The 17,489-nt window shown below is 35.7% G+C and overlaps 1 protein-coding gene across 1 annotated transcript in view; it reads left to right on the forward strand.

The window, feature by feature from the left end:
- Positions 1-370: 370 nt before the first annotated feature.
- Positions 371-17,489, forward strand: part of LOC121430587 (acetylcholinesterase-like) — a 30,871-nt gene continuing 13,752 nt past the window's right edge. The window contains exons 1-9 of the mRNA XM_041627907.1: positions 371-427; positions 881-1,057; positions 2,978-3,137; positions 4,975-5,052; positions 8,244-8,362; positions 10,572-10,742; positions 11,150-11,341; positions 13,012-13,262; positions 14,090-14,284. Coding sequence (XP_041483841.1) covers positions 371-427; positions 881-1,057; positions 2,978-3,137; positions 4,975-5,052; positions 8,244-8,362; positions 10,572-10,742; positions 11,150-11,341; positions 13,012-13,262; positions 14,090-14,284 — 1,400 coding nt within the window. The remainder of the gene's footprint in view (positions 428-880; positions 1,058-2,977; positions 3,138-4,974; positions 5,053-8,243; positions 8,363-10,571; positions 10,743-11,149; positions 11,342-13,011; positions 13,263-14,089; positions 14,285-17,489) is intronic.

Consider the following 17,489-nt stretch of genomic DNA (forward strand, 5'->3'; position numbering starts at 1 on the left):
CTTGGCGCACCCCTTGGTCAAGCTAGCTGAAGGAACGATCGAAGGGAATACGACCCATTTTGACCACTTCGGTATTAGAAAGACGGTCAATATTTATCTTGTAAGTACATTTTGTTAATTATTTATATATTTTGGTAAATGACAAATGGTCGTGATTTTGTTCTACTAATGACCTGATTGCTAAAAAAAGCATGAATGCTTGTAAGCATAGGCGGCGGACAGGTCCCCCTAACTTTTTTTTTGCTTGTCAATTTTGTTTCCTGCGTCCCCCCCCCCTAAATTTAGGTGGACCCCAACCTTTTGTGTGTGTGTGTCCATCACAAAATTTTAGGTGAACCCCCCTAATTTGATTGGCTTAGTTCCGCCGTCAATGTTTGTAAGCAAGCAACCAGAGGACCGACGGCTTAAAGTCCTCTTCGAGGACCTGGTAATGAGGATTTAAATGTCCTTCCAAAGGCCACTTATAGCGCACCAATCGGGAATCGAACCCGGGTCATCGGAAAACGAAACCTCTACGGTGCTCCACCGACTGCGCTATCGCTTTTCATAAATCGGTCAAAGAAACAATTGAGTGCATATTATGAGCCTTAATTTCGAACTAGAACCTCGTTTAGAGTAAGGGGGCCACCGTCTTATTTTGTATTTGGTTTTTAAAAGTAAATACGGGGGGAGACAAGAAATGGGAAGAAAAATTAAGGTAACATTAACCTGAGCAATGAAGGCCCGAAGGTACTCCTACCCATATCAAAATACCCTGGCGTCATAACTGCCCCTTACCGATAGCAATTTAGTCCACCAAATTGGAATGAAAGTTTGCTTCTTTAAAAAATCCACGATAATTATTTAACCCATTATTATATGCGTTCCTACTTATATTCAGGGTGTCCCGTTTGCCGAACCACCTGTGCGTTTCAGTCCACCCGCTCCCAAGTCATCATGGCAGCACATCTTAGATACTAAGGCCTTTAAGCCAGCATGCATGCAACCAATCTACAACAACTTCCCTATCGTTGACGAGGACTGTCTTTATCTCAACGTGTATACACCGAGTCCTAAGGTAATCATAAGTGCCCCCATCCTATAAGTACATATCATTTGCATTTTTATGTTTATTGATTACCTGTATTGGATAAAAGTAAAAAAATATGTATCTATAGAAATCTATATACTCATTGAGTTTGGTCCTTGATTGCATGTTAAGCCCGTCACTCCAACAACAAATTGTTTATTAAAGTTTTAAACAATTGTCTAAACTTATTAGAAATTGTTTTTTTCTATAAAAAAAACTAGTTTAAAACTACAATAGAGTGACAGACTTAAGCAAAGTGCTGAAATATTAAACAACGTTTTACAGTGTTTCAGTGACATAGAGAGTGAGTTAGTACCTTGACCGTTTAATGGAAATTTCAAGTGAATAGTGTATCCGAATTTAAAACGGAAATTCCTTCCCATCTTCTTTGGCAGCAGCTATCCCATTGAATATTCTAACAACATTTATTTTTCATGCATACAAACAGTTCCTTTCCAAATTGAGTTTCCTGCTCTAGGTCAATTTGCTTTATTGATTATCTTGATAAATCCATATTTATCATAGATATGTTGTGAATTCTGGTGACGTAATAAACGATGACCATGCAGGGCCCCGTCTTACAAACAGTTACGATTGATCCACTCAAACTCAATTCTATGGAAGTTTATCATTATCATAACAATATTTTCTACTATAAATTCTAAAAATGTCCTTGTAAACCAAAAGAGAATCACACTGAATTTTCAAGAAAATAATGAATGTACGAATATTAGAAAATGTTTTGAACCGGCAAGCATAATAGATGTTGACGTTGCTGGCTTTCCATAAAACAAATCAGTCAAATTGACTAGACCAGAAGTCAGCTCGGTGCAACTGATATGACAATCACCTTTTTTTTTAATATGACAGTCACATTTCTGACATATATTCTAGTCAGAAATAACTCTGTTCTAGTAAAATACGACTAGAAAATAGTCAAATATGACTAGAATAACAGGCGCACCCAGCTGACCATATGAACTAGTAATTTTTTACGGATTTGTTTTTAGAGTGTAGTTGTGTGGTTGATTGGATCAATCGCAACTCTTTGTAATACAGGGCCCAGGAGAACATTTTTATGAAAATTTTTAGTCTGCTTTTTACTGTCCAATTTGCTCCTTTATCCAATGCACTTTGCCTTCTCCTTCACATAGGAAGCAATCTATTTTTGTTTGTTTCGCTCAGTGAAGTCGTTTAGTTATCAAATTGGTAATCTCATTTCAGTCAAAGTCAGTCTTAATTAAATGCCCAGTATAGTTGTCAGATAGTATATGCATTCTATTCGTGTGAATAATTTAGAAGTAAAGTCATATTTTATATCGATATGACTGTATAATTTTATTTATTTATTTTATTTATTGATATGTTCATATTCCACAATCATCAAAGTACATTTCGTAATCATGTTTACAATGAAAAAATGCATAACATATGCAGGATTGAAACGTAGCAATGAAATGAAAAAAAGTGGAGGGGCCTACTAAAAAGCAGAGCTTGTAAAATGTAGACCCCCTATCAAAACACAAATAGAGTAAAATAATCAGCAAAATTCTATAAAATTATATAGATATAAACACTGTAACACAAATGTATTTACACTATATACAAAATTAAATATTGACTTCAAAAAATAATCAGTACTACCGTGGATAAGTATGAAGTTCACAAATAATAATTTCCTTTTCATTCTAATTAGGTTAGGAGCAACAACGATTTCAAAATAATGATACATGCGATATAAGTTATATTTAGACTGCATGATTGTTTTTCTTACTGCATGCAACCGACGAAATAAAATGGAAAAACAAACAAAGTTCATCTCGTAATACATCCAAACATAATTTGCACGTCAGATAATAACTGGGTATAGTATCTAATATTTTAATTCCCAATTCTTTGAACTTTTAGCCCAACAATGCCGCAGTTCTGGTTTACATCCACGGAGGGACCTTCGTAACAGGCTCCGCTATGACTTATATGTATTATGGCGTTCCCTTGGTGGCGGTCGGTGACGTCATCGTTGTCACAATAAATTACAGGGTGGGAATATTCTCACGATTCTCAACAAGTTAGTATAATAGGTCACTCAATTATTTTTTATTATTATGATGATGAAGATAACAATAATAATAGTAATAATGTTAATAATATATAATAACAATAATAATAATAATAATAATCATCATCATTATCATCATCTTCATCATCACCATCATCATCGTTGATTACTACTATTATCATTATTATTATTACTGTTACTATCATAATTTCCGCTCCTGCAGTAAAACGAACTTATAATCAGGAAGAGCGGAAACAAACGGGGGCGGTGCCACTGTAAGATGGGGGGGCTTATGATTTTTTTTTAAATAGAGCATGGCAGTATGGAGAAAACAAAAATGAGAAGGGGGATAGTATATAAAGACGAGTTCTTGGACGTTTAACTCTACAGAATACCTTTAATTCGATTGAGAGAGAATATTATCTCCTAGTCGTCATGCACCCGACCCCTTCCCTTTAAAATATCCTGCATCGCCTCCTTGGTTTATATACATAGCAAGGGTGCTACATAACTTTTTCAAAGCACTTGCCCAGTTGGGCTAGTAAATTTTTAAATAGTTAAAATATATTTGCCCAAAAATCTATTTCATTTGCCTAAAAAAATCCTTGAAAAAATAGTTGTATCTCTTCAAAAGAAAGTTTTGCGGTTTAAAAACAAATTGACCTTTTCTTTCTTTTGACATGAACTGATCTAGGCATTGTTATTGCATTTATTTTCCAAAGTAATTTTATCTTGCCTGCCTTGACCAGAATTAGGGTTAATATCATATCGACCCTAATTTTGGTCATTCTACTGTGAGAATTTCGCTAGCCCAATTCAGGCAAGTAGTTTTGTCTTTACTTCAAAACACTTAACCGACTTTAACTTTTACTTGCCCGGACAATCGGGCAAGTGCTTATGTAGCACCCTGCATAGCCTACACAGAATAAATGAATAGTTCAAGGTTATCTCTAAATATTTCCTACGGTGATTATCACAATATCAGTCTCTATGGCATAAGCATAGAATACTTATAAAACAATCAAATACCCCCCCCACAAAATACAATTTGCTTCCTCTTTACTAGAGCGAAACAATTAACAATTGACCTATGCTATTCCTCGTTCTATAATAAACTTATATTTTTCATGAGTTGATTGATGTCTTTTATGTTTTGGCCAACAAAATACCTCATTCTACCTTTACCTCATTGAATTAGTCATGATCCCAAATTTGGCGGATACGTTAATTAACTTCTCCTACATGTCTCCATCACTACTCGGATATGTCATGGATTAAAAATGACACATAATAGCCCGATATAGGGCTATGGTACACTTTAAAAGTTTAAGCAACTTCGTTTAAAGTTTAATCCACTCATATAAAAGTTTAAAGAATAATTAATGTCATGGGCTTGAACAGAGTATTATTTCAAATAGGTTTTTTTTACAGTATTCAATCACCTCGGATAATACTTTTGAAAATATGATGATCTATTCGGTTGGCAGAATCCGTTTACTATCTGCAAATGAGGGAGAAAAAAAATAACATTCCAGCGCTATGCAGTATACATTAAAACGTTATTTGATATTTTGATACAATGCTGCTTACTATCTTTACAGAATGTATTAAAAGTTTATACAAGTCTTAAACAACAAAGTTTAGTTTTTTTTACATTTAATCTTCAATAAATTAATCAGCGTTACATCAAATTCTAAACCGCGATTTTACAGTGTATAACTCATTTTATTTTAAAAATGCAACACACATTATTCATTTTTAATTGTTTTAAAGATATCTTTATTCTAGTTTTGATAATTTGCCTTTTTCTGTTATTCTGTCCAATTTTGTTTACTTTTGTTAAAAGGAAGTGAAGAAGCAAGAGGAAATTTCGGAATGCTCGATCAAGTCGAAGCTTTGAGATGGGTGCAGCGAAATATAGCAGGTATGGAACATTGAAATGTATAATATGCTCTGAATATAAGTGAGACTTGGATTGAAACATTGGGGTGAGAGCAGCGAATTATCACAGCCTTTTCACAGGTATCGAGTACATACAGAATTTAAATAAATAATAAAAAACACAAACCTAAAAAGGTTTGCCCTCAATCTATATAAATTCTAATCTAATGGCATCTATGTTGATATCGCTTTGGCTAAACATATTCATGGACCTATAGGATCATGCTGTATTATGGGGTCTTGGTTAAAAAAATGGCCAGTTTTATAGTTCAAGGAGGAACTTTCACCTTGATAAAAAGTTTATTGCGAAAGTAGCAGAAATAAATAATAAAAGAAATATAGAAGGTTGAGGTAGATCCATACAAGATTAGGAAATTCATTTAGAATGTTATTTATTTGTGACGTCATATCCAAGCAGCTTTTCCACATAACGTATGGTAAACAATCCATGATTGTCAATTTCTCCGAAAATTGAAAATGGTCTTTCATGTACCTTCAGTATAATATCAATAGACAAATCATTTTACGTACGATCCGGAAAGAAAAAAGTTCATCACAAACTATTCAAATTATAATAATTTTCTTAATCTTTGATGGATTTTCTTTAAAATTCACAAATTTTTGTTTTGATTACTTTATCTGCTATTTTTACAACAATCTTTTCGTCAGGGTGAAATTCACCTTTAATGCCATCAATTAACATTATTTTAAAGAATACAAAAAGACATAATAGCTTCAAATTATAGGCCTAAGCATTTTTTTCTTTTACACTATACTATTTACATATTCAGTCAAATAGCGAAATACACATAATTAATGTAATTGTCTTTAGATGTTTTATTAAAATGCAAGTTATTCTACAGATTAAACTAAAACTTGACAAGAAAATGAAAATCACGTTATTGTATTATTATTTTCAAATCAGTATATGATATTCAGAGAGATCTAAACCCCTCAAAAAAAGTTTGGAAATCTGTGTTTGGCCATTAATTTCTCCTAACTCCCAATATTACACAGTACATGTTTTACATCATTCAAACGATCATTTATTTCTCTTTAAAATGGTACCATGCTTGTTATGGTCATGTCATCAGGAAAAGAGCAGGATTCCAAAGTGTTGTATGATGTCTGAATTGAAAAGCTGCAAAACGAGCAAAAAAAGTTTGGATATTTAAGTTTGACCATTAATTTCTCCTAATAACTCCCAATTTTATACAATACATATTTGATATCATTCAAAAGATCATTTAATTTTCTTTAAAATGATACCATGCTTGTTATGACCATGCCATCAAGAAAAGAGCAGGATTCAAAAGTGTTGGATGAGGTCTGAATTTAAAAGCTGGAAAACGAGCAGAAATATTCATGATGGGTCAATACAGAACATGATTCTTTTGTCTGTACTGTGTCAATAGAGATGAAAAGCCCCTGCTTCTGTAGCGACGGTATGTGAGATAACATGGTTTTAGTCGTGGTTTGAAATACCCATGCATGTTTGTTTGTTTGTTATGTTTTTGCTTGTGCAGAGGTGTGTTTGATTCCATGTTAACAATGATGTTAATGTGCATGAAAACATTTAAAAGAATCCGCTGAGAAACTCACTCATCATGACCTAACTCATTTTGACCTTGCCCCACATTTCAAGGCACTGCGCCTCGATGTGAACCATAATCATATCATGTAGGGTATCATTTTAAAGAGAATTAAATGATCTATTCATTGATATTAATCACACATTGATATTGACTAAAACAGATGAGAAATTATTGATCAAATAAAAAAAACCGCTTAGAAACTCACTCATCACCCACGGAAAAAAGAACAGTGACTTTCAATATTGTCATTTTTGCAACTTTTGAATTTTGACCTTGCCCCTTATTTCAAGGCACTGCACCTCCATGTGAACCATAATCATATCATGTAGGATATCATTTTAAAGAGAATTAAATGCTCTATTCATTGCTATCCATTAGACATATGTACTAAAACTAAGGAGGGATTTTCGATCAAAGTCAGATATTCAAACTTTTTTTAAGGAGTTTAGTTTAGTTTCAGTGACGTTGGTTTTGTCACACGGACATGTAGTTCAAGGTTGCGCCATTGAAAATAAGTCGAGTCTTTTAATTCAATTCAGTTCGACAATGAGGTGAAATGAATGAACATAATTCTGGCTTCATTATTGAGGGGATATTCTCTACAAGCAGTTTGCTTTTTATCGTCCTAGCCATATTTTATACCTATTGTGTACCTATTGTTGCACATTTATGTACACTGTGTGAATTGTATTACATATTTTTATGGTTGAATAAAAATGAATTTAATATCATTAATGAGTGCCTGTAAATGGATAGAAATCTACAACTTTAGACCATCTTTTGGTGATTTATTTGCCTGTCTTTTGTTCAGCCTCGACTGTTATGTCAGGCAAAGCTGACATATAATGTTTTAACACAGATACCTGAAGATGAACCGTTGCTGCTAGGTAAGCAGCAAATATAAGTTGCCTAAATGAATGTCGATAGCTCAGGTTTCTATTAATATAAACAGGAAATGACATGTGAATGTGATTTTTATCTGCGAATGTTTTCGAACTTTCGAATTTGTAACTTGGAAAGCAAAAAATAGCTCATACTGCTTTCGTTGCCCTCGAATGGTACATGTATACTACTACTACTACTACTACTACTACTACTACTACTACTACTACTACTACTACTACTATACTACTACTACCACTGCTATACAACATCAACAACAACTATACTTCTACTACTACTTCTTCTACTACTTCTATTACTACTACTACTACTACTACTACTACTACTTCTACTACTACTACTACAACTAATACGTACTACTACTAAAACAACAACAATTACTACTACTACTACTACTATTACTACTACTACCACCACTGCTACTACTGCTGCTACTACTACTACTACTGCTGCTGCTGCTGCTACTACCTTTTCTTTGTTACTTCTTCTTTTCTTCTCCTAATTCTTTTTCCTTTCTTCTTTTTCTCTTCATTTTCTTCTCCTCCTTCTTCTTCACATTCATTATTTTCCTCTTCTTTTTCTTCTTCATCATCGTCTGAAATAGTATTTTCACCAACAATCACCATCATCACCATTATCATAACCCACCCATTTCTCTATTTGTTGGATTGTTCAGCATTCGGCGGTGACAGGGATAGAGTTACAATTTTCGGTGAAAGTGCTGGGGCTGCAAGCGTGGATTTCCTACTGCTTTCAAAACTGAGTAGGGGACTCTTTAGCCAAGCAATCATGCAGGTTAGTCGGTCTTATTTCCAGATATTACTGTTTCAAATGTGATAAAAATTTAAAGCTCATTTCATACAGATACCAATCAGATTAGAGAGTTTGGACAGCTACACAATTTGGACACAGGTTGACACCATACGGACAACAGAGCTGAGAATGCGAAAACAACGACTGCAAGACGCGTCACAGAAAGCAGACTGATACGCAGGGATAAATTGTACAATCACTGCAGATGACGTCATGCAGACTGGCAACAGACTGTCACTAGCATTAATGACACAATGACTGCAGATTGACGCCAGAATGGCAACAGACTGGAACTGACAGTAATGGCACAATGACTGCAGATTGACACCAGAATGGCAACAGACTGACGCTGATAACTACTGCCGATTGAAGCCAGACCGGCAACAGACTGACACTAGCATTAATGGCACAATGACTGCAGATTGACGCCAGAATGGCAACAGACTGGAACTGACAGTAATGGCACAATGACTGCAGATTGACACCAGAATGGCAACAGACTGACGCTGATAACTACTGCCGATTGAAGCCAGACCGGCAACAGACTGACACTAGCATTAATGGCACAATGACTGCAGATTGACGCCAGAATGGCAACAGACTGGAACTGACAGTAATGGCACAATGACTGCAGATTGACACCAGAATGGCAACAGACTGACGCTGATAACTACTGCCGATTGACGCCAGACCGGCAACAGACTGAAACTGACATTAATGGCACAATGACTGCAGATTGACGCCAGAATGGCAACAGACTGACACTGATAACTACTGCAGATTGACGCCAGACCGGCAACAGACTGAAAATGACATTAATGGCACAATGACTGCAGGTTGACATCGGGCTGGCAACAGTAGGATATACTTGCAAATTGTTTAAAACAACGACTGCAGATTGATGCCAGACTGACAACAAACTGAAACTGACATTAATGGCACAACGACTGTAGATTGACGCCAGACTGGTGACAGAATGATACTAATGGACGATATGGCACCAGACTGAAACTGACAAATGTCACGACTGAAGATTGACGACAGACTGGCAACAGATAGGCTGATAGTGACGAATGGTACAACGACTACAGATTGACACCAGACTGACAACAGACTGATACTGTCAAGTGTCATAATAACTGCTGGATATTGTCGCCAGGCAAGCAACAGAATGATACTGACAACAGCTGAAGGATATGGCACCAGACTGAAACTGACAAATGTCACGACGGAAGGTTGTCACCAAGATGACAACAGAATGATACTGAAAAAATGTTACAGTAACTGCAGATTGACGCGAGACTGGCAGCAGATTGAAGCCAGACTGGCAACAGCTAGGCTGATACTAACAAATGGCACAAAGACTGCAGATTGACGCCAGACTGGCAACAGCTAGGCTGATACTAACAAATGTCACAACAACTGCTGATTGACTCCATTGGCTGGTAACAGACTGATACTGAGAAACGGTACAACTACTGAAGATTATATAGCCAAATTGGCAACATATTGAAACTGACAAATGGTACATCTACTGCAGATTGACACCAAACTGGCAAAAGACCGAGTTCATACTGACTGAGACTGACTTTTGCTTGATACTATACTGGCACCAGACTTCATTCTTAAAGAAATGAATCAGAGGGAACCAGACTATCTTCAGTTTTGCAAAACAGATTGTCTTCCGTTTGACAATAGACTGGCATCAGAGTGTCTCCACATTAAAAGAAGCTGTTGGGGACAAATTTTAGGGACTTTCATCAGGTAAAGAATCAGATACAATTTATTTTGTGTGGTTGATTAACGACATAGCACAATAGAATTGACCGAATTAAGGATTGAACAAAGATTATCTGAATCAGCTTGTAACTTACACGTATGCTGTGCACCATCCAAACAGAATGTTGTCGGGATATCGTCAGCCGATTATCTCCAGACTGTCTCCCAAATTAACGGCGCCGGGTTTAGACTGGCCCTAAATTTCTGATGTAATTGAAATAGACATATATCAAAACAAAAGAGATCCAACTGAAATAATGCTCTGTCTGTCGTTGGTCTTAACTTTCTAGTAAGTAGGTCTAGATTTAATTTCTTTACTTGATCGAGCTCCATGAATACATGTACGCACATTCCTGTAACATTGTCATTGTAGTTGTGAGATTTTTTTTTGTAATCACTTTTCCCAAGAAAGAGTGGGAATTCGTTTTCTGAATGGGCCTTCAAGAATCCTTCGTCGGAGGTGGACACGAACCGGGCCATTCGTCTCGGTCAGAGGATGGGATGCCCAACTGCTTTAGCCTCCGATCTGGTAGCATGTTTGCGAACCAAAGATGCCAAGAGTTTGATGAGAACTGCAGGAGGGGTAAGAACCACTTAAAGGGATAATCCACTCTCTTATTTCCACGGTGTCAAATTTGACTCGGAATGGAGTCAACAAAATTGAATTAAAAATTAGACTTAGAATATATTAATTTTTAACTCAGAACGGTGTGCCAACGTCTGAAAGAACATTCACTTCCGACTCAAAGTAACTCGGAAAACGAGTCACTTTGACTCATGGATCCTATAGGATCCATGCTTTGACTCTTAACATATCAGCATGGCTTACAGCATGCGCCATGTTGAGTAAAATTTAACATAACAGAAATACGAGGGTAGTAGTTTGAAAAGAGCCGATCGATCTAACTATCGTAATTTTGTGACTAAACTATCTATCTATCCATCAACTTATTCAAGTGGATCTTAATTTTTGCTGATTTTTTTTACCAGATATACGGCGCCTACCCGATCTTTGTGGACGGCCTCTTCCTGGAAGACACGCCCACTAACTTATATCTGTCACGTGACTTTAAGCGATGTCCAATCCTAGCGGGCTTTAACAAAGACGAGGGCACTCTGACGCCATACTTCTACTACCCACGTTACAGAGGGCAGTCTTACCACCCCTTCATCGGTCTTCGGGTAAAGTTTCCATGACATTTGCTCCGGCGACAATTGCTCCGATGTAAAATCTGCACGTTATACCAAACATATTAAGACCTAACCTCAAAAACTAAACAAATCATAATCTAAATCTTTACACTATTCTAAACCAAAAAACTCTGATACAATCTTAGCTCTAACCCTATGCCCTCTGATATATTAAGGCTGGAGCAAATGTCGCAGGAGAAAATGTCGTGTCATTAGTTTGGTTTGCATGTATTTTATGAGTATGAAAATGGTTTATCCCTACTGGAAATAACGTGTCTCACAGTGTGTTCACAGTGTGGTACGCAATTTTAAATCACATTCACACCATCTAAATTTGATTAATTTAAAATAAAGTCAACTATGTGAACACACTGCGAATGGTGAACGCTTACACTGTCGAGGTGTCCATAATGTGAAATTATTTTCACACTGTTCAATTAGAAAATTTTAAAGTATGAATCACATACTCACATTTTCTACTGTGTGAACACACTGCCAATATTCACACTGTGGCGGTATTTACAGTGTGAACATAATTATCTACGACCAGTTGACTTTGAACATTTTTTTTACATCATGAATCACAGGTTCACATTATCTACTATGTGAACACACTGCCAATACTCACACTGTCGATGCGTCCACAGTGTGAACATATCTACATGTACGTCCAGGTAATTTTGAACATTTTCTTTCATTGTGTATCACAAAATCACATTGTCTACTATGTGAACACACTGTCAATATAGGCCTACTGTCGAGATGTTCACAGTTTGAACATATCTACAAGCAGTTGATTTTGAGCAGTTTTACACTGTGAATCACAAGTTCACATTATCTACCATGAACACACTGCCAATGCTCACACTGTAGAGTTATCCACAGTGTGAACGTAACTTCATACTGTTTAATTTTGAGCATTTCAACAGTATGAATCACATTTCCATGTAGTCTATTATAAGGACACACTTCGAATACACTGTGTGACAGTAGTAACACTATGTTTTTCCAGCGGGGATAATAACAAGTTGTAATGACTTGCCTGCTATATCAACACAACCCATTTTAGCACGTGTGAAAACAAACTAGAATCACGAAGGCTAATCACAATCACGAATTCAAATTCTACTCCGGAGGTGAATTTCAGTTAAGTTTCACTCAAATTATGGTACGATCTTTTCGGTGTGAAAGGTCCGATGATTGTAAAGACGAATCGTAATCATCATTACAATGATGATTCAAGATCCACGTGTGAAAAGACCATTTGTGACGTTCCAGACAAGCAGCTCCTCCATAGGTTGTGTAATATAAATCCTACCAAAACCTTTTTTTTTCAAAGAAAAAAATAGACAGTGATTTTATTTGTGCTGTGGACATATCAAACACATTATTTTCATACCCCATTCTATAAGAAATATATTTTTTATTCATGATATTTCATTAAAAAAATTGAATTCATAAAATTTATTTTGGGGCAGCTGCTCGCATATGACATCAAAAATTAACAAGTTTGAAAATTCATAACTTTCTCTTTCTTTGATGGATTTTCGTCAAACCTTCACGAATTTTAGTCTTTGATTTTTATGATTTTATCAAAACCAAATTGTCATTAGGGCGAACTTTAAACCCTAAATCCACCCACCATCCTTGTCCCTTAACAGGCTGCACAGAATCGCGTGACCCGGATGGTATCGGGGATGGGGTTCACCGGTAGCATCCTGCGTAACGCAGCCTTGGAGGTGTACACGAACTGGTCGATGATACCAGATCCTACTGCCAACTTCTTCCGGACGTTCGTCGACGTCGAAACCGACGTATACTACGCATGCACCACTGATAAGGTTCTCCGTGCTCACGACAGCACCGATGACAGCAAAATCTACCAATATGTTTTCAGTCATGAGCCTACTAAGTAAGTTGTCATGACCCTCGATCACCGCCATGCCCATCAATTTTCTAATCTTTGGCAATATATTCTTCATCACTGGTGTATGGATGGGTAGGTCATTGGGGGCACTTGCCCCCCCCCCAAGTTCCATAAACAAAGGGGGTAGGAAAAAGGAAGAAAGATGAACTGAGGATTTTTTTTTACTTTCCAAATATTATCTCAAAAGCTTTGGCAAAATTATACTTCAATTCTTAAAAAAGGCAAACTTTTTGCTCGCTCGTGACTTTTTAGATTCATCCCTGTTCACCAATGTAAGGGTTCATACGACACATTCAGCATCGTCAGGTTTTATGAAAATGATGACATCATATTAATTTTAATAATCTAATATTTTTTTCCACTGATCTATCTATTCATTTCATTGAATCTTATTTTCATGAATACATGATGGATGAATGAATGGATAAATGAGTGGATGGATGAGTGACTGAATCAATGGGTGGATGGATTAATGAATGAATGGTTGGATGGATGAGTGGTTGGATGAATGAATGGATAAATGAATGAATGAATGTATGCATGAATGAATGCATAATAAATGAATGGATGGAGGATAAATGAATGTATGAAATAATAAATGAACGAATGACTGAATGAATGAATTGATAAATTAATGAATAAATGAATGAATTAATGGATGGATGTATAATTCCTACATTAAAAAAATGAACAAATTTATCAATTGTACATGCATATAATTATAATCAATTAATTACATGATAAATATTATTTTCATTCATCTTGTAATTCTAGCCTCTATCTTACCATTCATCATTATGATATCATTTTAGGAGTTTCTTCCAGTTCCGGGACGTCATACCGTCCACCCCGTGGTTGAAGGCGGGTCATGGAGAAGATTTGACCTTTGTCTTTGGCTTTCCCTTCATCGATGAACTCTATCATGTTCGAGGTCATAACGTCACAGAAGAAGAGAAAGCCCTCTCAATTCAGATCATGAAATATTGGACAAACTTCGCTAAAACAGGGTAAGATGATGTTTAAAGGTTTCCATGGTGATATGAAGAATCACCGAAGTGCTTTTCGGTACATCATGTGTGAAGTCCTGGGCCCCGTCTCACAAAGACTTACGATTTATCCAATCAATCTCAACTGTATGGAAATCCACCCAAACCATCTTTAGTAAACAAAAAGAATCACATTGAATCTTCAAGAAATAAGGAATGAATGAATCCGGGGAATGACCTATACATTATTATCTAGAAAATATTTTGAACAAATTTGCATCTTAGATGTTGACGTTACTGGCCGTCCATGTGGTTGATCGGATCAATAATTCTTTGTAAGTCGGGGCCTTGGATGGACTGAGATAATAGAGGTGGATTGGAAAGGAGAGAAAGTGGAGGTTAGGTAGTAAAGTATTCTTTTCGGAGTGTCTGTATATAGTCCATGTAACATTTTCCGAACCTAGAAATGTTCTTTCCGATGAAGTTTTTTTCTTGATTCGTGTTCCTATGGGGTCCTAGAACAAATTCAGCTTGGTTGCCAAAAGTTGCCGTTTGGGCAATTTTGCTAATTTGCATAAATCCAAAATGGCCGCCTGATGCCATCTTGAAAACCTAACTTTTGAACCCCTGTCCACAAAATGATGGGTAATGACTTGTTTTGGGGGTTTAGAGATGTGTAGAACCGATTTCTGTAATCATTTTTGCAATATTTCAATTTTTTTTCAATTCTTTTTTATTTCATTTCCATTCAAAACATAATACAAAGTAATATAAAACAATACAAATCAAATACAATTTTACAGAAGGGCATTCTTACTTCGTAAAAAAAAACAGTATAATATAGAGCATAAATGGATATGGAAATGAGGGGGATCCACTAAAAAGCAAAGCTTGTAAAATTGTGGATCCCCCTTGGAAAAGAAGAAATTATAGTCGACTTACTATATGCGTACATGCATGTATTACAGGAAAGAAAAAGAGAAAAAGAAATCATATTGACGGAAACATAAAAACTGAACAAATGCAAACCTTTTCACACAAAGAGGTCTTCGTTGCAAAGGATATGTTGCGCAAGACAGGAAAAAAAAACAGAGAGAGGTGATGACAAGACGTAGAAGACAAGACAAAACAAGAGACAGGACAGTACAAGACAACTAGTTTTTAAAAAGGAGTAAAACTAAGAATGGGAAAGGGCTGACCATGAACCAGCTTGATCTGGTGAAATAACAAAGGATATGACTGGACAATATAGATGAAAAAAGATAAAATAAAAGTGAAAAATGTAAGGATTATAATCAAGATAATGAAGTGTTAGTTCCGTTGAGAAGAATTATAGGAATTAAGCAGGATACGTTTGAGTTTACGTTTGAATGAATTCAAGGAGACACTGTCTTTAACATTATTAGCGAGTGAGTTCCAGAATTTAGGACCGTTGAATAGGAATGTATTTTTGGCCAGTAAAGTTCTGTAAAGTGGGATGTGAAGTTCGTCAGAGTGTCTCGTGGGGTAGTTATGATAAAATTGATTTTTAGGGAACATGGCATCAAAAATATGGGGAAGTGCATTATTATTATAACTATACATGAAGTGCCCTAACTGTAGTAAATACAGGTCTTTGACTTTCAACAGTTTACTTTCTAGAAAAAGTGGGTCCGTATGAGAACGGAAACATGTACTATGAATAATACGAAGTGCTTTCTTTTGCAAAAGCAACAATTTATCTAATAAATATTGATGGGTATCACCCCAAATAAGAATCCCATAGTTCAAATAAGGCAAGATTAAGGATGAGTAGAGCATGATTAATGATGTGGAGGGAATGCAAAATTTTAGCCTATTAATAACACCAATATTTCGTGAAATTATTTTGGATATATTTTCAATATGATTTTTCCAAGAAAGTTTACTGTCAACTGTTATTCCAAGAAATTTGGTGTAAGGTACCATTTCTAATGGGGTATTATCAAATATAATGTTCATCGGTAACTTGTCTATGGAATTACTAAATAACATGTATTTTGTTTTGTTAAGGTTCAAAGATAATCGATTGGCTCTTATCCACTCAGTAACATTAATAAGTTCAGAATTAATAACATCAACTAAAGTTTGTGGATTCTGATGAGAAAAAAATAAGGTCGAATCATCTGCAAACAAGATAAGGGATAATATTTTGGATGATCTACAGAAATCATTTATATAAATTGTGAAAAGAAGTGGGCCCAATAAGCTACCCTGGGGGACTCCACAGTTAACATATTTCAAATTGGAGTTATGATCTTTAACAAACACGTATTGTTGTCTGTTAAGTAGGTAGCTCCTGAACCACTCCAAGGCCTTCCCTCGCACACCATAGTGAGATATTTTTTTAAGTAGGATTTCATGATTAATGGTATCGAAGGCCTTGGAGTAGTCCAGGAAAATACCCACAAGGTGACTAGATTTGTCTAGAGCATTGACTACTTTGTTGACAAAATTCATCAGGGCATGAGTGGTGTTGTGCTTGTCGCGAAACCCAAATTGAACATCAGATAAAATATTATGCATTGACAAAAATTTTTCTGTTCTGACGTATACTATTCTTTCAAGGATCTTAGAAAATGTGGACAAAAGAGAAATAGGTCGGTAATTACCGACATCCAACTTATCACCTTTTTTAAATAAAGGAATTACCTTGGCTATCTTCATTTGATTTGGTACTGTACCATTTTCTAAGGAAAGGTTGAATATATGCACCAGCGGGGAAACAATAGAATTTATTACGGATTTTAAAATAAAATTATTAATTTCATCAAAGCCAGGGCTTTTTTTATTTTTCAAACCAGATACTATATCAATAACTTCTTGATTATATGTTGGAGCAAAAAATATTGAATTTGGATTAGGCGGGCCGAGAAAGTCCGAAAAACTTTTCGTCGCGGGAGGAATATCTTTAGCTAGATTTACGCCAATGGAAGAGAAATGGTTATTAAAAATATTTGAAAGGTTGTCACCATCATCAACAATGACATTATTAAATCTAATTTTGGAAATACTTGATTTATTATTGGAGAGATTCATGGTCTGTTTTAGAACCTTCCATGTGTTTTGCATGTCGTGTTTATATAGAGCCAACTGCCTCGCAAAGTAATTTTTCTTTTCAATGCGTAATATTTTAGTAAGTGTATTCTTATAAGATGTGTATTTTATTTTTGATTGTTCTGTACCTTTCATTTTGAATTTATAAAAT

This window comes from Lytechinus variegatus, chromosome 1 (assembly GCF_018143015.1).
Source record: "Lytechinus variegatus isolate NC3 chromosome 1, Lvar_3.0, whole genome shotgun sequence".
Lineage (NCBI taxonomy): Eukaryota > Metazoa > Echinodermata > Echinoidea > Temnopleuroida > Toxopneustidae > Lytechinus > Lytechinus variegatus.